Below are 22,056 nucleotides of genomic sequence, written 5' to 3'. Positions count from 1 at the left end.
TAGCTCACGCCCTTCACCGTCGTCAGCCCGTTACTTCTTCCATGCAGATAAATCGCACAGGGAAAAGTGTTGCGAATTTTCCCTAAACGTTACTTACTCGAATTCCGTCCAGATAAATCGCACAGGGAATAGTGTTGCGAATTATTCCCCAATGCCTTATTTATTCCCTGCAAATAAGTCGCATAGGGAAAAGTGTTGCGATTTTTCCTTATGCGTTACTTTTTCCATCAAGATAATTCGCACGAGGAAAAGTGTTGCGAATTTTTCCTATACGTTACTTACTCCTATTCCGTGCAGATAAATCGCACAGGGAAAAGTGTTGCGAATTTTTCCTATACGTTACTTACTTGAATTCCGCACAGATAAATCGCACAAGGAAAAGTGTTGCGAATTTTCCGTATACGTTACTTACTCGTGTTCCCTACAAATAAATCGCACAGGGAAAAGCGTTGCGAATTTTCCCTATGCGTTACTTTTTCCGTCCAGATAAATCGCACAGGGAAAAGCGTTGCGAATTTTCCCTATGCGTTACTTTTTCCGTCCGGATAAATCGCACAGGGAAAAGCTTTGCGAATTTTTCGTAGTCACCCAACCTACGCCCTGTGAATGACAAGGCTATCACAGAATCCGTCACTGTCACTCACTCACTCACTCACTCACGCACGCACTCTCACTCACTCACTCACTCACTTTAGAGTTTGTGAGAAAAAAAAGATAGTAAGATTTGGTAAAATGGAGAGGCCCGGACTGGGTAAGAAGGCTCCTTAACACCTTTTCCTAAGCGATTTATTTTGCCATTTACGCCTTGCTTTCCTCTTCTTTGTTATTTAAGTCGTTCTAATATCACCATACTTTGCGTAAATCAAGTACAAAATTATGTTAGCCAGCCGTATCCTAAAATAAATCGCTAAGGAAGAGGTGCTTGGGGAGAGAGAGAGAGAGAGAGAGAGAGAGAGAAAGCTGCCATATTCATTTAAATAGATAGATAGATAGCCAGATGGATAGATTTCACACACACACACACACACACACACACACACACACACACACACACAGATCACCCAAATCTTCACACCTCAATGCAATCCAGTCTCCCATACACAGTCGCTGTCTCGGTCAGCTTCGTCCTTACCCTCACCTCGGCTCCCAGGCCTGGTGGAGCCGAGATTGCCGAGTTCCGTGATTGGTGGTGTGTCTGTGATTGCGAGGGGCCAGTTGTGCGTGTGCAATTTTGCGTGCAGTGCGAGTAATAGCGTGCGAATGTGCGGTAACCGTGATTTGCGAATTTGTAAGTTGTGATGTGTGGGTTCTGCGTGTTGCGGGTTGTGTTGTGGTGTGTGTGTGTGTGTGTGTGTGTGTGTGTGTGTGTGTGTACTGGAAACCCTAATTAAGCGTAAGTCAGGTATGAATCAGGTGTGTTTTGATGTAATTACGTGCTTGTGTCTACTTTCCACCCGACCTCTCACCTATACCCCACACTACAGGCGTAACAGATGGTGGGGGTGAGAGGGGTGTGGTGGTGGTGGGGATGAGGGTGTCAGGAAGGGAGAGTTGGATCGTAAATTGTGGTGGAGCGTGCTTGTGTGGTGGGAGCGTTGTTGGATCTGTGTAGTAGTGGTTTTGGGTGTGTGGTTGGATGAGTAGGGTAGGTGTGGTGTGTGTGGTTGTGTGGTGGTGTGGTTGCAAGTGAGAGTACCGTACCAGAATGTAGAGGAATGTGGTTGTGGTGGTAATAGTGGGATATTTGTGGTGGTAGTGGGAGGGGGCGATTGTGGTGGTAGTGGGAGGGGGCGATTGTGGTGGTAGTGATGGGATGTCTGTGGTGGTAGAGGGAGGGGGTGATTGTGGTGGTAGTGGTGGGATGCTTGTGGTGGTAGGGGGAGGGAGATGTTTGTGGTGGTAGTGGGGGGGAAGGGGTGTTGTAACTCATGGTTGACCTAATCTGTATGTGACCTTATAATGGAGGTCATTTGAAGCTTTTAAGTTGAAAGATAAAACAAGGGAGGCGAATGTAACCTTATCTTTGTATATATGGAAGTGCTTATGAGTCTTGAGGGGGATTAGTCTATCTTTCTCTCTCTCTATCTATCTATCTATCTGTCTATCTAAGGTGTGCATGACAATACCATACAACACCAAGAACTAATTCGCACACCTAGAGTGATTTTCCAGTGGCTAGTAATAGTATCTAACAGAGTAATATAATCTTCCTTGAGGTGGTGTTAGGCTAAGTATTTTTTTCCTACAGGTGTATTGTTACCTTAATTAACCGTGATACTTCCGGTCACGCTTGCAGGTGTCTGGGAAAAAATGGTGTGTGTGTGTGTGTGTGTGTGTGTGTGTGTGTGTGTGTGTGTGTGTGTGTGTGTGTCAATCCAGTTGGCCTCCCTCCATCCACTCTTAGGTTCTATACAATTTTCTCCTTCCCTTCCTTCCCCATCCCTTCTCCCCTACCCCTGCCCCTACCCTTCCCTTCCCCTCCTCCTTCCCTTCTCTCTCTCTCTCTCTCTCTCTCTCTCTCTCTCTCTCTCTCTCTCTCTCTCTCTCTCTAATGACTGATAAAAATAATATATGATTGAAATAATGCTAAGATGACAGTGTTTGTGATGATGATGATGATGATGATGATGATGGTGTTGAGGATGGTGCAGCAGAAAAGTGTGATGCCTGGGTAGTTGTAGTAGTAGTAGTAGTGGTGGTGATGATGATGATGATGATGATGATGATGATGATTATGATGATGGTTTTAGTGGTAATAATGGTGAAGGTGATGACTAAGTATGATGCCTGTTGATAATAGTAGTAGTAGTAGCAGTAGTAGCAGCAGCAGTAGTAGTAGTAGTAGTAGCAGTAGTAGTAGTATGCAGTGCCTGATAGTGGTGGTGGTGGCAGTAGTGGACTAACCAAATCTTCTCTCTCTCCCCCCACCCCCACAGGTCATCCCAGGCACCCCCAATCGCCCCCGCACCCACAGGCTGGTAATGATCTTTCTACCTGTCTTTATTAACAGCATGAGAAATTACCTGAGTGATTTTCCTATTTCTGCCATCATTTTCCTGTTCTTTCTGTCTATAAGTGCATGATTTATTCCACTCTTTCTGTCTTAGTGTGCATGATCTTTTCCACTCCTTCTGTCTTTAAGTGCATGATTTATTCCACTCCTTCTGTCTTTGTGTGCATGACTTTCCTCTCTTTCTGTATGAGTGTGCATGACTTTTTTACTTCTTCTGTCTTCGTGTGCATAATTTTGTTTAACCTTTTTCTGTCAGAGCTCATGGTTTTTCAATTTTTCTGTCTTAAAGTGCATGATTTTCTCTCTCTTTCTGTCTGAGTGTGCATGATTTTTCTCTCTCTGTCTTAGTGTGCATGATTTTCCTCTCTTTCTGTCTGAGTGTGCATGATTTCTTTTACTTCTTCTGTCAGAGTTCATGATTATTCCACACCTTTCTGTCTGTAAGTGCATGATTTCTTCCTCTCTCTCTCTCTCTGTCTTAGTGTTCATGACTTTCCTCTCTTTCTATTTGAGTGTGCATGATTTCTTTTACTTCTTCTGTCAGAGTTCATGATTATTCCACACCTTTCTGTCTGTAAGTGCATGATTTCTTCCTCTCTCTCTGTTTTAGTGTTCATGACTTTCCTCTCTTTCTATGTGAGTGTGCATGATTTTCCTCTCTTTCTGTCTGAGTGTGCATGATTTCTTTTACTTCTTCTGTCAGAGTTCATGATTATTCCACACCTTTCTGTCTGTAAGTGCATGATTCTTTTTACTCATTCTACCTTCGAGTCCATCACACATTTTTCTCTCTCTTGAAGTGCATGAATTTTTGGTATTATTATTCTATCAAGTGCATGAATATTGCGTCTAGTGATGGAGAGCGCCCGTGACTTGAATTACCTCAATATAATGTTTAATCTTGAATGTGGTATGGGAGGCAGGTACCAGTTTTCATTTCTGCACGTTTTCCATATTTGAGAAGTGCATGAATGATAGACTGATGTTTTTTCCGTTTACGTGGCTGTTCTGGGTTTTTTTTAGGCCATGTTTATTATTTATGTTTATTTGTTTATTTACCTGTTTATTAGTTATCTTATTTACCGATTTGTTTATTTCGTTAAAGGGTGGCTCCTGGTCTCGTCTTTTCTCGTGTTATTCTTTTCTGTGGCAGGATTTATGTGATGGGTCTGTGTCTGTTGCTTCTTTTCGTGAACTGGTTAATAAGGCACACACACACACACACACACACACACACACACACACACACACACACACACACACACACACACACACACTGTTGCTTCCTTTTGTGAACTGGTAAATAACACACACACACACACACACACACACACACACACACACACACACACACACACACACACACACACACACACACATTTATATATTTTCAGATATATCCATTAAATATCTCAATTCTTTTATATATATGTGTTTTATATGCGCATGACTGTTTAATTTTTGTATATATATATTTGTTGTTGTTGTTGTTGTTTGTGGTATATGATGTATTTGATATCTTGGTAAGTAATGTGTAATGCATATGATTGTATATTCTAATTTTGTATGTATGTGGGATGTGTGTGTGTGTGTGTGTGTGTGTGTGAGAGAGAGAGAGAGAGAGAGAGAGACACACACACACACACACACACACACACACACACACACACACACACACACACACATCAGAACTTCATTTGGGACATTGGCAAACGACGAGAGAGAGAGAGAGAGAGAGAGAGAGACAGAGACAGAGACAGACAGACAGACAGAGACAGAGATAGAGACAGATAATGGGAGTTTGAGACAAGCTTAGGTCACCTCAAATCCCTGTGAAGAAGCCAACGAAATCCAGTAAGAAGAAAGTAAGGCAGAGTTACAAGGAAAATGTCTTGATAGATTAAAGACACGAGAGAAAGTTAGAAAAATGTATGTCTTGCTTTAACGCAGATGAGAGAGTATGGAAGGATCTAAGACAGGCTTAGGGAGGAAGGAATGAAGGCAAAGGTGGAGGTAAGGATGAGTGATAGAAACTGGAGGGAATGAAGGTTGGGAAGGGGTGGGTGTGGTGAATGAGAGAGGACAGTGAGGAGTGGTGTGGGAAGTAGCAAAATGGCTGGGGTACAGGGGGAAGTGTGTGTGTGTGTGTGTGTGTGTGTGTGTGTGTGTGGAAGAGACATAATGATGCTCTCACCCACTACCACTAACACCACCACGCTCATTATTCATTACCCCTCCACACACACACACACACACACACACACACACACACACACACACACACACACACACACACACACACACACAAAAACTCATTCGGTCAAACTAACCTCATGAAGATCGAACACAGTCCTTCTCTCTCTCTCTCTCTCTCTCTCTCTCTCTCTCTCTCTCTCTCTCTCTCTCTCTCTCTCTCTCTCTCTCTCTCTCTCTCTCCCTCTTCTCGTCTATCCTTCCATTATTTTTTCCCCTGTCACCCATCCACGCTTCCTCTTCACATTCCTCTTTAATAGCTCTCTTCCAGTCCTCTTTACTAGCCTTCCTCTTGTGTCTCAAAACGACCCAAGCGTCTTAAGCATTCCTCACTTTCTTATCAACTTCCTTGCAAGACACAGACACATTTCAGTCTTCCTCTTCGTCATTATTACCTTTTCCTTGTCGCCCTTCCTCACTTCCTCCTTACATTCTTCTTTAATAGCCTTCCCTTCTTCCGTCAGAATTTCTCAAGCCTCACACACACACTCCTCTTCACCCTCTTCTTGTAATACACACCCCCGTCCCAGAGATTCCTTCTAGTTCCATATATTTTTACCTTTTTACACCACGTACCTTCCATCCTAACTCCTGCTCCTTCTTCCCCCACCCTCTTTCCTGTTGCCCCGGAGTTTACCTTCACGCAAAAAATATCTCTTCCTTCCTGTATCCTCTTCTGTTTTACTCTCTGATTTTTTGTCCTACCCACCTCTTCACCCTTCGCCCTCTACAATCTTTCCTTGCCCATCCTTACTCTCATTTACCCCTCCTACCGCATCCTTACCCTTCACCTGCGTCTACAAACTTTCCCTCCCTGTCCTTACTCTCATCTGCCCTTCTTGCGACACTTAATCTCCTGCCTCACACGAAATTTGCCTTGTCCCTGTTTCCGTTCCTTTCATCTCGTCCAAATTCTTTCCATTCTCACCTCCACACCTTTGTCCTCCCCTCCTCATTAACTTACCTGTCTCACCGTCATTTTCCCTTCCGACAGTGCTCACATTCTCTCCCTTCGTGCCTCACCCCTCCGTCTCATTTCCACGCCCCACAAGCAGTCATTTCCTTCACTCATTACACATACACTTGGTCTTCATCAACATACCCTGCTCCACATTCTTTCCTCACTATCATTTTCCCTTCCAGCAACCCACACACCCCCTCCTCCCCTCCCTCTCTCACCCCTCCATCTCATTTCCACACCCCAGTTCATTTCCTTCCATCCAGTCCACACACACTTGCTTTTCCATACCATACCCTGCTTCATATTCATTCCTTACAGTCATTTGCACTTCCTTCAACACCCACATCCCCCTCTCCACTCCCTCTCTCACCTCTCCATCTCATTTCCATACCCCAGTTCATTTCCTCTCATTCATTACACACACACACACACACACACACACACACACACACACACACACACACACACACACACACACACACACACACACACACACACACACACACACACACACACACACCTGCTCTTCATTACCCTACCCTCCACCGTATTCTTCCCTCACGCTCATTTTCACATCCTTCAATACTCATGCCCCCTCCACTCCCTCTCCTGCCTCTCCATTTCATTTCCACGCTCCACAAGCACTCATTTCCTTACATCCAGTCCACACTCTTGCTCCTTCCCTTTCTTCCTTGTCCCTCCCTCACTTCTTCACCTCCACTTTCCCTTCCTTTCCTGTCATTCTTTACCTCTCCACCTTCTTCATTCCTACAGCTTCCTCTTCCTTCCCTATCTTTCCCTCGTCCGCCTTCTGTCTTTCCGCCTGTTCACCTCTCCACTCTCTCTCTCTTTTCTTCACCTCTCCATCTTTCCTTACAACATGATCTTCCTCCTCCACCTCTTCACTTCCTCCTCCTCCTCCACCTCTTCACTTCCTCCTCCTCCTCCTCCATTTCCACACTCCACAAGCACAATCTCTCTCTCTCTCTCTCTCTCTCTCTCTCTCTCTTAGTGACACCTGTTTTTGCACGGTCGTGTGGGAAGTGCGTGTGTGTGACGGTGACGCGGTAACAAAGGACATCAGGCTTATTGTGAGAGAGAGAGAGAGAGAGAGTGCAGGCGTGTTGTGGGGTAAGAGGGAGAGTGCAGGGTTATTGTGGGGTGAGAGAGAGAGAGAGAGAGAGAGAGAGAGAGAGAGAGAGAGAGGGAGTCTTCATCTAATGTATGTACGAATTTTACGTATGAAAAATATTATGGAGTGACAGACAGACAGATTGAAAGAGAGAGAGAGAGAGAGGTGAGTCAGTGAGGTGAAAGAGGAAGGTTAGCCAGCGTCCCAGATATTTGGAGACAACAAGGTGAGGCAGGGGTGTGTGTGTGAGGCTGGGTGTGGGTCGGTAAGGCAGGAGTGAGGCAGAGAGCGAGGCAGGAATGTGTCTGAGGCAGGGAAGTAAGGAAAGAATATGAAATAGAGGTGGGTGGATGATGGGTAGGTAAGGCAGGGGTGAGTCAGGGTTTGGGTAAGGCAAGGTAAGGGCAGGTAAGGCAGGGGTGAGGCAGGGTGTGGGTTAGGCAGGGTATGGGTAGGTAAGGCAGGGTGAGCAGGGTGTGGGTTAGGCAGGGTATGGGTAGGTAAGGCAGGGATGAGGCAGGGTATGGGTAAGTGGGGCAGGGGTGAGGCAGGGTATGGGCAGGTAAGGCAGGGTGTGGGTTAGGCAGGCAGTACCCAAAATCCTAAGAAGCACCATTTGTCAAAGAGAATAAGTCGCTGGTGATTAATTGCTAAGAGTCGATTCATTTCTCAAAGACTAAGTATGTAGAGGTATGAAGGAGGGCAAATAAGCTCTCTCTCTCTCTCTCTCTCTCTCTCTCTCTCGGAAATAGGGCCTCAGGTCGTGACGCCATCAGTTGCGCGGAGACACGGGCCACGTTTCACCCCACGTCAAGCAGTCCCCCCCCAACACACACACACAATCTCCTTGGTTTTTATTTTTTCCCCAAACAGGAGAAGGAAGCTTAGTATGGGGTCGAGAGGTCACTTGGGGTTCCTGGGTGGGTGGGTGGGTGGATGTGGAGTGGAAGGAAAGTGGGTGGGTGGGTGGCTGTGGAGTGAAAGAAAAGTGGGTGGGTGGGTGGATGTGGAGTGGAAGGAAAGTGGGTGGGTGGGTGGATGTGGAGTGGAAGGAAAGTGGGTGGATGTGTGGAGTGGAAGGAAAGTGGGTGGGCGGGTGGGTGGATGTGGAGTGGAAGGAAAGTGGGTGGGTGGTTGGATGTGGAGTGGAAGGAAAGTGGGTGGGTGGTTGGATGTGGAGTCGAAGGAAAGTGGGTGGGTGGATGTGTTTAGAGTTGCAAGATGAGTGGGTGGATGGATGTGCATTTGCAGATGGAATAGGTGGGTGGATGTGGAGCTGCAAGGAAAGTGGATGGGTGAAGGGATGTGGAGATGTTTGCAGGTGAGAGGGTGTGGAATTGTGAGTGCGAAAAATGGATGTGGATTGGCAGGGTGGATGAGTGGGTGTGTATGTGTTGGTTGGGTGAGTGGAGCAGTGTTAGTGTGGATAATGAGTGTGGATACTTGTTGAGTCGGTGGATGAATGTGGAGGTGCTGGGTGAATGTGGAAATGAGTGTGGATGTGGAGGTGGTGGGTGGATGTGGAAATGTGTTATAGTGGAGTGTGGATGTGCAGGTGCTGGATGAATGTGGAACTGAGTGGAGTGTGAATGTGGAAGTGCTGGGTGGATGTGGAAATGTGTTAGAGTGGAGTGTGGATGTGGAGATGGTGGGTGGATGTGGAAACGTGTCAGGGTGGAGTGTGGATGTGGAGGAGGTGGGTGAACGTGGAAATAAGAGTGGAGTGTGGATGTGGATTTGGTGGATGAATGTGGAAGTGTGTTAGAGTGGAGTGTGGATGTGGAATTTCTTGGCACCCAAATGCAACTCTGTATTTCCAAAAGCTTTTGCTATTTATATATATAAAAATTGAAGGAGAAACATTACATTTACCTCTCCATAACATCACCCCTTCCTCATTAACATCACCTGTCCTACCTTTCTTCCCTTCATCACCTTTCCCTACCTCTCCCTACCTCCCCCTACCTCTCAGTCACCTCTCCCTACCTCTTCCTAACATCAAACTCTCTCCTCTCCCTCCCTCACATCATCTCCCTCCCTCTCTCTTCCCCACATCACCTATTCTCCCCACCTCCCTCCCCAGCATCTGTCTCACCCCACTACCACAAATACACAGCCATGCGGAACTCAGAAATCACAGTACAAATGCTCGCGTCTTGCTGCGTGTTCTGTGGGGAGTTCTTGGTTGCTGCGGCTGTGGTAAGGGGCTGTGGTGGTGGTGGTAGTGGTGGTGGTGGTGGTGGTGGGTTGGATATTAGGAGAGGAGAGATAGTATTGGGTTAGATATTGAAAGTGGAGAGAGAGTAAGCAAGGAGATGGGGTTTGTAAGATAGGGGTGGTGGTGGTGGTGATTGTGGTGGTGGTGTGGTAGTGGTGGTGGTAGGTGGATATTGAGAGACGGGTGGATAGTAACCAAGGAGATGAGGTTTGTTAGGTAGGGATACTGTTTGTTGTACGCCTCACACGCACGCAAGCACACACGCACTCAAACGCGTGCAGGGGTTTATCAGTATAGGGTATAAGGTGCGCTGCGTCTGAATTGAGAGAGAGAGAGAGAGAGAGAGAGAGAGAGAGAGAGAGAGAGAGAGAGAGAGAGAGAGAGAGAGAGAGGCTAGGGACTGTCCTGAACGTGATAGTAGACCACATCAAAAGATCTGTGACAGTAATCTCTCTCTCTCTCTCTCTCTCTCTCTCTCTCTCTCTCTCTCTCTCTCAGGAGGTCGTATTCTGAGGTCATTGTATCGTAACATATCCTCTGTACCGATTTATTTTTCACACTGCTCTTCACTATTTCGTTACCCCGTGTTAGTTATGGAAAGAAATTATGGAAGAATCAGGTGATGATGATGATGATGATGAAGATGATGATGATGATGATGAGGAGGATAGTAATGATGATGATGATGATGATGATGATGATGAGGAGGAGGAGGAGGAGGAGGATAGTAATGATGATGGTGATGATGATGGTGATGATGATGATGATGATGGTGTGTGTGTGTGTGTGTGTGTGTGTGTGTGTGTGTGTGTGTGTGTGTGCAAGTATATTGTGTTTGTGCTCACCATTGTTTTGTATGGTTGTGTATGAGCATTTGTGTTTGTGTAAAAGAATGTGTGTGTGTGTGTGTGTGTGTGTGTGTATACCTTGGAGACCATGAGGAGAGAGAGAATTGATGGACTGAGATTAGTGGTTGCGTGTCCTCGTTGAGAGAGAGAGAGAGAGAGAGAGAGAGAGAGAGAGAGAGAGGGAGGGAGGGAGAGAGAGTCTTAGTACACATTCCCTTACTATTTTTGCCACATTCCTCATTTATTATTATTATTATTATTATTATTATTACTACTACTACTACTACTACTACTACTACTACTATCACTACTACTATTATTATTATTAGCAGATGGAGAGAACACTTTAAGGAATTGTTGAACGTAGAGGATGGAAGTAATGCGAGTGTAAGTGGCTGGGGAATGGCTGGGAGAAGGAGGGAGGTGAGAAGACAGGAAGAAATCAGTAGGATAGAAGTTGTGGAAGCAATGAAGAAAGTTAAATCAGGGAAAGCCCCAGGAATTGATGGAGTGTGTGGTGAAATGCTAAAGCATGGGGGAGAGATAGTAGTAGAATGGATGTGGAAGATGTGCAGATTGGCCTGGGAGGAAGGTAGAGTCCCGGAGGATTGGAAGTCAGGTATAATTATTCCCTTGTACAAAGGAAAAGGGGAAAAAGAAGTGTGTGGTAATCATAGGGGCATTTGTCTTCTTAGTATAATAGGAAAAGTGTATGGTAGGATACTTATTGACAGAGTTAGAGAAAGAACAGAGAAATTAGTCGGAGAAGAACAGGGAGGCTTTAGGAAGGGAAGAGGTTGTGTAGATCAGATATTCATTCTCAGATCTTTAGTGGAAAAGTTTCTAGAGAAGGGAAAGAAGTTGTATGCGGCTTTCATGGATTTGGAGAAAGCATATGACAGGGTGGATAGACTAGGATTGTGGAAAGTGTTAAGAATATATGGAGTAGATGGGAAGTTGTTGAATGCTGTGAAGAGTATGTACGATGGTGCGAAGGCTGCAGTGCGTGTGGATGGTGAACTAAGTGAATTTTTCTCTTTGAAAGTTGGGTTGAAACAGGGATGTGTCATGTCTCCATGGTTGTTCAATCTGTACATGGATGGGGTAATAAAAGAGGTACAAGGTAGGGTAGTGGATGTTGGAGTGGCCCTGGTGAGAGAGGATAGTGTTTGGAAACTCCCTGTACTGTTGTTTGCAGATGATACTGTGTTGTTGAGTGAAGACGAAGGGGAGCTGCAAGGCTTGGTGGATGAGTTTGGGAGAGTGTGTAAGAAACGGAATCTAAAGGTGAATGTAGGGAAGAGTAAAGTGATGGTCTTTGAGAGAGGTGAAGTCAGTGAATGTACAGCGAGGTTGGATGGTGAGGAATTGGAAAATTTGAGTACTTTTAAGTACTTGGGTAGTGTGATGAGTAAGGATGGAGGTTTGGAGGGTGAAGTGCTTGAAAGGGTACAGCAGGGAAGAAAGGTTGCTGGTTCTTTGAAAGCAGTGATAAGAAACAGGGAAGTGAGCATGGAAGTGAAAAAGTTACTACATGACAGTATTGTGATACCAACTCTAACGTACGGAAGTGAAGCTTGGACGTTGTTGGAAGGACACAAGTCAAGAGCGAGAGCAGTGGAAATGAGTTATTTAAGAGGAGCCTGTGGAGTCACATGGAGAGACAGGCTGACGAATGAGGATATGAAGGAGCGTTGTGGTGTTGATGTGGATGTGATAGGAAGCGTTATGAGGAACACACTGAGGTGGTTTGGCCATGTGGAGAGGATGGAGGGTGAAAGACTGACGAAGAGAGTGTATGTGAGTGAGGTGGAGGGGGAAAGAGGGAGAGGGAGGCCGAGGATGAGATGGAGGGATGGGGTGGAGAGGTATATGAGAGAGGGGGGTGTGAGTTGGGAGCAGGGGAGTGAAATGGCGGGGGACAGGGCGACTTGGAGGCGATTTGTTTGTGGCCACCCCAAACGGGATTGAGGCGTCTGGCAATAGATAGATAGATAGATTATTATTATTATTATTATTATTATTATTATTATTATCATGATCATCATCATCATCATTATATTTTCTGGTCTTCCCATGCTGTTCCCTACTTTAACATGCTAATTAATTCCATCACTAACATGCGTTAAGGAGAGATTTCCGTGGCTCACTATCTACACCAGCATTGAAGTCTCCCGAAATTTTCCTTCAAGACACTCCCACTATTTTCCTTCCCCCCCTTTCTTTTTCTTTTTTCCTCTACCCCTCCCCCCAGACACTCCACTATTTTTTCCTACCCCCCTTCTTCCCCCCCTTTTCCCCCTCCCCCCCGCTGTATCTCCATTGGTGTTATTTTTAAGTCTTGGTTTTATAAGGGTGTGGAAAGATGGTGAGGATGGCTACCCTTCCCTTCCCTTCCCTTCCCTTCCCTTCCCTTCCGTTCTCTTCCCTTCTCTTCTCTCTTCTTCTCTTCCCTTCCCTTCCTTTCCCCTCCCTTCCCTTCCCTTCCCTTCCTTCCCCTCCCCTTCACTTCCCTTCTTTTCTCTTCTCTTCTTCCCTTCCCTTCCCTTCCCTTCCCTCCCACTCCCATCCTTTCCCTTCCCTTTCCCTCCCCTCCCCCTCCCTCCCTTCCATTCTCTCTTCTTCTCTTCCCTTCCCCTCCCCTCCCCTCCCCTCCCTCCTCCCTCCCCTCCCCTCCCCTCCCCTCCCTCCTCCCTCCCCTCCCTTCCCTTCCCTTCCCTTCTCTTCTCGTCTCGTCTCTCCTCCTCCTCTCTTCTTTTCTCTTCTCTTCTCTTCTCTTCCTGTCCCTCCCCTCCCCTCTCATATTCTCTTCTCTTCCTTTCCCTCCTCTCTCCTCCCTCCCCTCCTTCTCTCCCATCCTCCCTCTCTGCCTCCCCAACCAGGCATCATACTACAAACATATCAACGAAGTAGCGCATCAGACAGCCTAAAAAAGACAAAATTATGTTATTATTTCAGGAAAAACTCTAATTGCTTCGTAAAAGACCACAGTTGCTACGTAGGTTGGTCAATTGGCTAAGAATAAAGGTCAATAATGCACAGAAGACCACGATGAAGGAGGGTGGGTGTGGGTGTGGGTGGAGTAGGTGTGGGTGTTGAGGTTGAAGAGGGATGGGTGTGAGTGTGGATGTGGGTGTGAGGGTGGGGTAGGTGTGGCATGAATGTGAGTGTTGAGATTGAGGAGGGATGGGTGTGGGTGTGGGTGGGGTAGGTGTAACGTGGATGTGGGTGTTGAGGTTGAAGAGGGACGGATGTGGGTGTGGTTGTGAGGGTGGGGTAGGTGGTCGTGGGTGTGGGTATGGGTATGAGGGTGAGGTAGGTGTGGCATGAATGTGAGTGTTGAGGTTGAGGAGAAATGGGTGTGAATGTGGGTGTGGGTGTGGGTGTGGGTATGAAGATGGCTGTAGGTGGATGTGGGTGTGTGTTAAGTTGTGGGTGGAGTAGGTGTGGGGTGGACGTGGGTGTTGAGGTTTAGGAGGGATGGGTGTGGGTGTTGGTGGGTGCGGGTATAAGGGTGGGTAAGAATGTGGACATGTATGAATGGGTGTGGGCATGAGTTAAGGTGTGTGTGTGTGTGTGTGTGTGTGTGTGTGTGTGTGTGTGTGTGTGTGTGTGTGTGTGTGTTTAGGAGGTACAAGTTTGGAAGAGTCTGAGGCAGGGAAGAGTTTGGGTAAGGCAGAGATTTGGGCGTTGGAGCAAGGTAGCCACGAAGATAGGCAGGTGGTGGGGTGGAGGCAGCAAAACAGGTAGGCAGGTGGAGAGGCGTGTGGGTGTAGGCAGTTAAACGGGTAGGCATGTGTGTGTGGAGAGGGAGGTAGAGGTGTGTATGGAGGTAGGTGTGGAGAGGTGTAGGGGGCGTGTGGGTGGAGACAAGTGGATAGGCATGCGTAGTGGATAGGCTTTCAGGTGGAGGGTTGTGGGTGGAGGGAGAAGGCAGGTAGGTATGTGGTGTAATGGAAGGTGTCAAGTGGAGAGGCGTTTGTGTGGAAGCAGGTGGATTGGCGTGTGGGTGGAGAGGGTTAAACAGGAAGGCATGTGGAGAAGTGGAGAGGATGGCAGGCAGAGCAGGAATAGTGAGAGGAGGTAATATAGGAATGCAGGAAAGAACGCGTGTGTGTGTGTGTGTGTGTGTGTGTGTGTGTGTGTGTGTGTGTGTGTGTGTGTGTGTGAAATTATGTGAACCAATCCAGTCCATCACCCATGTCTTTCCATAACAATCGTAGCAACATTTCACACACACACACACACACACACACACACACACACACACACACATCGGTCGTGGGGACAGCGCTCCGTTATGCCTGTTAGCTTGCGGTTTTGTCAACATGTCTTTCTGTCTCCCCCCCCATCCGCACTCCTCACTTCGTCACTCACTCACCCACGCATACGCCCACACACTCTCCCACTCTACACACACACACACACACACACACTCTCTCTCTCTCTCTCTCTCTCTCTCTCTCTCTCTCTCTCTTTCCTCTTCCTCTTCCTCCCGGCTAACACCTACACACCCACACACCCACCCAGTCATCCTCCTGCTTAACTGTCCACACACACACACACACACACACACACACACACACACACACACACACACACACACGGTTGGTAATGAGGAAGTTTACTAATAACTCTATCCACACACACATTTTCATTTCTATTCCATTCTGTTTTAATAACAATGCCTCTCCCTGCATAAAATGTCAAGCTTCATTTTACTGTATCTATCTGTCTGTCTATCTGTTTGTCTGTCTGTCTGTCTGTCTATCTATCTATCTATTCGTCTGTCTGTTAGTGTCTACCTATATATATATACACCTGTCTCTCTCTCTGTCTGTCTCGTTCTTGCTGTGTGCCTATTTGTAATCTCTGCTATCTATCTATCTATCTGTATGTCTATCTATCTATATCTATCTTTCTGTCTAGGCCTTGATATGCCAGTGGTTTGAGGGTGTGAGAGGCCCGTTTCACCTATCATCACTAGGATGTGAAGGGACAAGGTAAACACATCCCCAGCCACTCACCTTTGCCATCACCCTCTCATCCCTCTCACACCTGTAGCTTTGTAAGAGGTGAAGAATCGTATAAATGAATGGAAGTATCGAAATAGTGAATGGAGAGATCGTATAGTGAATGGAGAGATTGTGTAGTGAATGGAGAGATTGTGTAGTGACTGGAGAGATTGTATAGTGAATGGAGAGATTGTATAGTGAATGGAGAGATCGTATAGTGAATGGAGAGATCGTATAGTGAATGGAGAGATCGGATAGTGAATGGAGAGATCGGATAGTGAATGGAGAGATTGTATAGTGAATGGAAGTATTGTAATAGTGAATGGAAAGAATGTTTAGTGAATTGCTCTCTCTCTCTCTCTCTCTCTCTCTCTCTCTCTCTCATATCGTTCTGCCCTCCCCCCTCCTCCTCACTTCGTCACACACACACACACACACACACACACACACACACACACACACACACACACACACACACACACACACACACACACACACACATTTCCATCCTTTTACAGCTTACTTCACCTACCTAAGATAAAAAAAAACAACAACACTACATCCTTTCCATTCTATGGCACTTCTTCGTGACTAGCATCATATTCTAGTACTAACTCATCGCTACAACTCAGCATATAGAGAGCAATTTTAGGCCAAGTTAGAGTAAAAAGAGTATGAAGAGAGAGAATGAGGTAGCATTTTTGGGCCAAGTTAGAGTAAAAAGAGTATAGAAGTTGAGGCGGGTGGAAGAATGCGAGATAATGTCCCCGGTGGCATTGTTTACAGTAAGATTTTGATTGTGCAGGTGACCGTGAGACAAGACGGTCATAACTCACCTTCTTACCTGTCAGGGTTTGTGCAGGTGAGTTCGCCAAGGTAAACAGAGCAGGCTGAGGTGTGCATAATACTGTCATTCATTCATTCATTCAGACATACACATATATACTTACATAATTCATTCCTTTATACATACACACATACATACATATTCATTCATTCATGCATTCATTCATTCATACGTACATACATATACGTACATGCATACATATTCATTCATTCATTCATTCATTCATTCACACACACACACACACACACACACACACACACACACACACACACACACACACACACACACACACACACACACACACACACACATTTATCTACACTCTTTTCACTCTAACTTGGTTAAAAATTGCTCTCTTTTTCCTTTGATTAGTCTCCCCCCTTCCCCCCCCAATTTAATCAGCCTTTGATGATGTTTGCAAAATAATAACTACACTCCTTTCACACTAACTTGGCCAAGAATTACCATCCCTCCTTTGTTACTCTATCTTGCCTTGAGACAGTGGTGATCATACCTTAAGACGCTTGGATTTCTTCAGGTGTCTTTGCTGAGGGCGTGTGTGTGTGTGTGTGTGTGTGTGTGTGTGTGTGTGTGTGTGTGTGTGTGTGTGTGTGTGTGTGTGTGTGTGTGTGTGTGTGTGTGTGTGTGTGTGTGTGTGTGAGAGTGTGTGTGTGTGAGAGTGTGTGTGTGAGGAGGTGATTGCACTTTTAATCTTGTAATTGATGGTGTTGTAGTTGTTGTTGTTGTTGTTGTGGTGGTGGTGGTGGTGGTGGTCGTGGTGGTGGTGGTAGTGGTGGTGGTGGTGAATCAAGGGTGAAGTGAATGTAAAGCCTTCAGATTATTGATTGAAGTTACCCCCCTCCTCCAGTCCACCACCATCCCCCCTTCGATGGATAGGGAGGGAGTTGAGGGCCGTGTGTATAACCGGGCAGTGGAGCCGCCTGGGTTTTGATCGGTGCCACCACGTGAAGGCGCTCCACTAACACCTGAGAGACTGATTACAGGTGTGAGGCTTGGAGGTGTGAGGTGTTTACAATCAGGGATCATGACCTTATCGTGTTACCTTAATTGAATATTCCCACCGCTTCCCCCTCCACCCCTACCCTGACCCCACCTGACCCCCCTGCACCCCTACTGTGACCCCCCTGACCCCCCCTGACCCCACCTGACCCCCTCCACGTCGGAAGCTATCTACCAGCGGATTGCACAGCGAGGTTTGCCAATTATGGGGTTATGATATGCCGGCGCCTTGTGAGAGTAATTTTATTGTGTTGCTACCGTGAGCCTTTCCCCCCGCCCTTCTTTTTTCCCCTACCCTACTGACCCCTCACTTCCCCCACCCTTCCCTGTCACCTGTCACTTCCCCCACCCTTTCCCTGTCACCTGTCACTTCCCCCACCTTTTCCCTGTCACCTGTCACTTCCCCTGCCCTCTCTTGTCGACCTGTCACTTCCCCTACCCTCTCCCTGCCCACCTGTCACTTTCCCCACCCTTTCCCTCCCTACCTGTCACTTCCCCCACCCTCCCTGTCCACCTGTCACTTCCCCCTCCCTTCCCTGCCCACCTGTCACTTCCCCCACCCTCTCCCTGCCTCCCTTTCACTTCCCCCACCCTCTCCCTGCCTCCCTTTCACTTCCCCCACCCTCTCCCTGCTTCCCTTTCACTTCCCCCACCCTCTCCCTGCCTCCCTTTCACTTCCCCACCCCTTCCCCTACCTTCCTCCTCCTCCCCAACCTCTCCCTAATCACCCCCTTACCGCCTCTCTCTCTCTCTCTCTCTCTCTCTCTCTCTCTCTCTCTCTCTCTCTCTCTCAAAAGGGTAGTGTTTAGATCGTGTAGTATATGTTTTTTTTCCCCTTTCCTAGTGAGAAGTAGTTGTGTGTGTGTGTGTGTGTGTGCGTCGTGTTCCTGTCGAGTGAGGTGACAAGACTGGAGTGGAAGCGTGTTTTATGTGTGTGTGTGTGTGTGTGTGTGTGTGTGTGAGAGAGAGAGAGAGAGAGAGAGAGATGGGGGAGAATTATTCCAGGGGGGGGCACATCTCCCTCCACAGCCCCTCATCCCTACGTTATGGTGTTTGGGATCACACACACACACACACACACACACACACACACACACACACACACACACACACACACACACACACACACACACACACAATCTCCTACCGCACTCTTTCTAGCACGTCTCCACGGTCAGTTGCCTCCCCTTATACTCTTACTAGATAGACACGTAGCATGACATAGCCAGGAGGTAAACAGCCCCTAGATAGATAGATAGATAGATAGATGGATACACTTACTAGATAGACACAGCACGACATACCTAGCAGTTAGACAGCCCTGATAGATAGATAGACAGACAGACAGATAATGAGATTTAGCTTATACGCTTATGACTGCAATGTTAGTTTTATCTTCCTCAAACGATTTTATTAAGCTTAGAGGCTTTGTGTGTGTGTGTGTGTGTGTGTGTGTAGGTGTATAGATAGATAGATAGATAGATAGATAGTGGTGTGAAGCTGGTCCTCACGTACTACTCATAATTTGGGTCATATTGTCATACTTACCTTCACATTCCACGCGTCTCCTCAAACCACAGGTGAAAAATTGGCCAGGTGTGTAGTGGCGAGCCTTAGTAGAACGTGATTAAGCCACCTAAAGCCACCTAATGCCATCTGAAGCCACGTAAAGGGACCTAAAGGTACCTAAATCCACCTGAGGCCACGTTAAGCCATCTAAAGCCACCTAAAGCCACGTAAAGGGACCTAAAGCTACCTAAAACCCATATAAAGCCACGTAAAGGGACCTAAAGCTACCTAAAACCCATATAAAGCCACGTAAAGGGACCTAAGCCACCTAAATCCATCTGAAGCCACGTAAAGCCATCTAAAGCCACCTAAACTCACCTAAAGCCACGTAAAGGGACCTAAAGGGACCTAAAGCCACACGCCTCCTCGATACATCACCGCACCGTAATTTAATGTCCGTAGCGTCGACCTCTTACACTGGGTCACCACCACAAACGATGTGTAGATGAATTACCCTCGACTTCGCTTTTCCGGCTGTGTGTGTGTGTGTGTGTGTGTGTGTGTGTGTGTGTGTGTGTGTGTGTGTTTTGAGGGGGGGGTCCGGATATATGGGCTCTCCGGCGCGTATTCTCGTATGGACGCCCCCTAACCCCTCTTCCTGAGCGATTGGAGATTCCCTAACGCCTCTTCTTAAGCGATTTATTTTGCTTGTTACACCTCCATGCCCCTGAGTTGCAGAAATAGCGTACAAAAGGATGTTAACTAGTCCTGTACGTGTCTGGTGCAGTCTTTCTCTCCTTACTGTCCTCTTCTGCTCCTCTTTCCTACCTCTCTTCTTGATAGTTTCGTTCTCTCTCTCTCTCTCTCTCTCTCTCTCTCTCTCTCTCTCTCTCTCTCTCTCTCTCTCTCTCCCTCCCTCCAGTCATTCTCCCTTTACTGTCCTCTTCTACTCTTCTTTCCTACCTCTCTTGATATTTCCTTTCTCTCTCTCTCTCTCTCTCTCTCTCTCTCTCTCTCTCTCTCTCTCTCTCTCTCTCTCTCTCTCTCTCTCTCTCTCTCTTACTGTCCTCTTCTGTTCTTCTTTCCTACCTCTCTTCTTGTCAGTTCCCTGTTCCTCACTCTTCTGTCTTTCTCTCTTTACTGCTCACTTCTGCTCCTCTCTCCCACCTCTCTTTTTCTTTTATTTCCTTGTTATTCTCTCTCCAGTCTTTCTCTCTTTACTCTCCTCTTCTGCTCCTCTCTCCTACCTCTCTTCTTTCTTCCTGCCTCTATTTCCTCTCCTACAGTACCATAGACCCTTATATCATGGTCCTTCCTTCCTTCCTTCCTTCTTTGCTTCTTTCCTTCCTTCCATCCTTCCTTCCGTCCTTCGTGTGTGTGTGTGTGTGTGTGTGTGTGTGTGTGTGTGTGTGTGTGTGTGTGTAAGTATATGCATGTATATATGTATGTATGTGTCATTATCAAGATTCTACACTACATTACAGAGAAAGGCGGAGAAATATACCAATATACTCATTCAGGCAACCTTGGTACAATTTAGCGTAGTATGCCAGGAAATGTACCGTTTTCTCCCATCCCAAGTACGGGGAAGAAAATGGGTTTGTTTACGTTTTGCGGGGAGCTAGTGTAAATGTGAATCTCATGGTGGTGGGTGTCAGGATTGGTGACTTTGGTGAGCAAGGCCTGGGTATTCGTGTGGCTGAGGACCTGGAGCAAGGGCAGGAGGTGATGGCTGTTCCACTTGAGGCCAGGCTTACTGAGGATTCTGCCAGGAAGTCTCGAAGTTCACTGATGAAGCGAGATCTCATTCTGTAGCATGTGGGCGATGTGTCTGTCAGTGCATGTTGTGGGGGAGCGTGTCAACCCACAGTCTCGTATAATCCTCCTTCCCCACACCTACCTCTTTACCTGTACCGAAATTCCTGTCATGTGATGTTAGCGGCTACGGAGCGCCATCTTTCTCTTTCCTCAGCTATCCTGATTAACTCCACTTTGCTGATTCTTTCTTGTACATCGCTTCTTATACAATCCATATACCTTAATCGTCGTCTTCCTTTTCCTCTTCTTCCCTCTATTCTTCCAGGTAAACATTCATTTTCAAGTTCTTTTACTCACACACACACACACACACACACACACACACACACACACACACACACACACACACACACACACACACACACACACACACACAGCCCCAGGTGATTGGATCAAACACTTCCGCGAGCACCGTAGTGATTGTTGTCGATTACCACCATCACATTGCGGTCCAAGGTCCCTAAACTGCTCACACACACACACACACACACACACACACACACACACACACACACACACACACACACACACACACACACACACACTCAAGGACACCCCACCCCGATCACGCAACAACGCACACACACACGCACACCAAATGACAAGCAACCCCCCACAGCCTCAGCAGGTGTGTGTGTGTGTGTGTGTGTGTGTGTGTTGATTTAATAAAAAAATATATTTCTATAGATTCTTCACCTTTATTTGGCTCAGGTGTTTGGAGGGAGGGGAAGACCGAGGATGAGGTGGAGGGATGGAGTTGAGAGGTATATGAGGGAGGGGGGAGTGAGTTGGAGGGAGGGTAGTCAAATGGTGGGTGACAGAGCGACTTGGAGGCGTTTTGTCTGCGGCCACCCTTTGCGGGATTAGGGCGTCGGGCTATAGATAGATAGATGGATAGATAGACATAGATAGATAGATAGATAGTTTGCCCTTTTGCAACTTAATTCACCAAATGTAAGGCAGTGCTACGGCTCTACATCCTTTCCATGGCACTTCTTCGTGACTAGCATGATATTACTAGTGTTAATCTACAACTCAGCATTCAAGATGGAGAGATGGCAACTTTAGGCCAAGTTAGAGTGAAATGAGTATAGTCGTAACTCATTCTAGGTAGTAACTCATTCCAGGTCGTAATTTAGGCTAGATCGTAACTCATGCTAGATCGTAACTCATTCTAGATCATAACTCATTCTAGGTCGTAACTCCTTGATCGTAACTCATGCCAGGTTGTAACTTATCCGAGGTCGTAATTTAGGTACTGTGTCTTAAAGCGAAAATATATATAAAAGACTTTGTACTAAGATGAAGTAAATCAAGACTACGTTTCGTGTGTTTTGTGGGGTCGTTATGAGTGTCTTTTTGGGTCGTGTGGAGGGCGAGGGTCGTTAACTGGTGCAGGAGCGTGTCGTTGTGGGGGGGGAG

General features: G+C 46.7%; 1 protein-coding gene across 1 annotated transcript in view; it reads left to right on the top strand.

Annotated features, from left to right (window-relative positions):
• LOC145417131 (uncharacterized) overlaps positions 1-22,056 on the top strand; it is a 192,435-nt gene that overhangs the window by 138,072 nt on the left and 32,307 nt on the right. The window contains exon 6 of the mRNA XM_080285910.1: positions 2,937-2,978. Within this exon, the coding sequence (XP_080142036.1) occupies positions 2,937-2,978 (42 nt within the window). The remainder of the gene's footprint in view (positions 1-2,936; positions 2,979-22,056) is intronic.

The sequence above is a fragment of the Coenobita brevimanus genome, chromosome 109, assembly GCF_032717465.1.
Source record: "Coenobita brevimanus isolate Jiangsu-jjx chromosome 109, ASM3271746v2, whole genome shotgun sequence".
NCBI lineage: Eukaryota > Metazoa > Arthropoda > Malacostraca > Decapoda > Coenobitidae > Coenobita > Coenobita brevimanus.
Note: the sequence above shows the minus strand (reverse complement) of the source record. Positions and strands in the feature narration are given on the sequence as shown.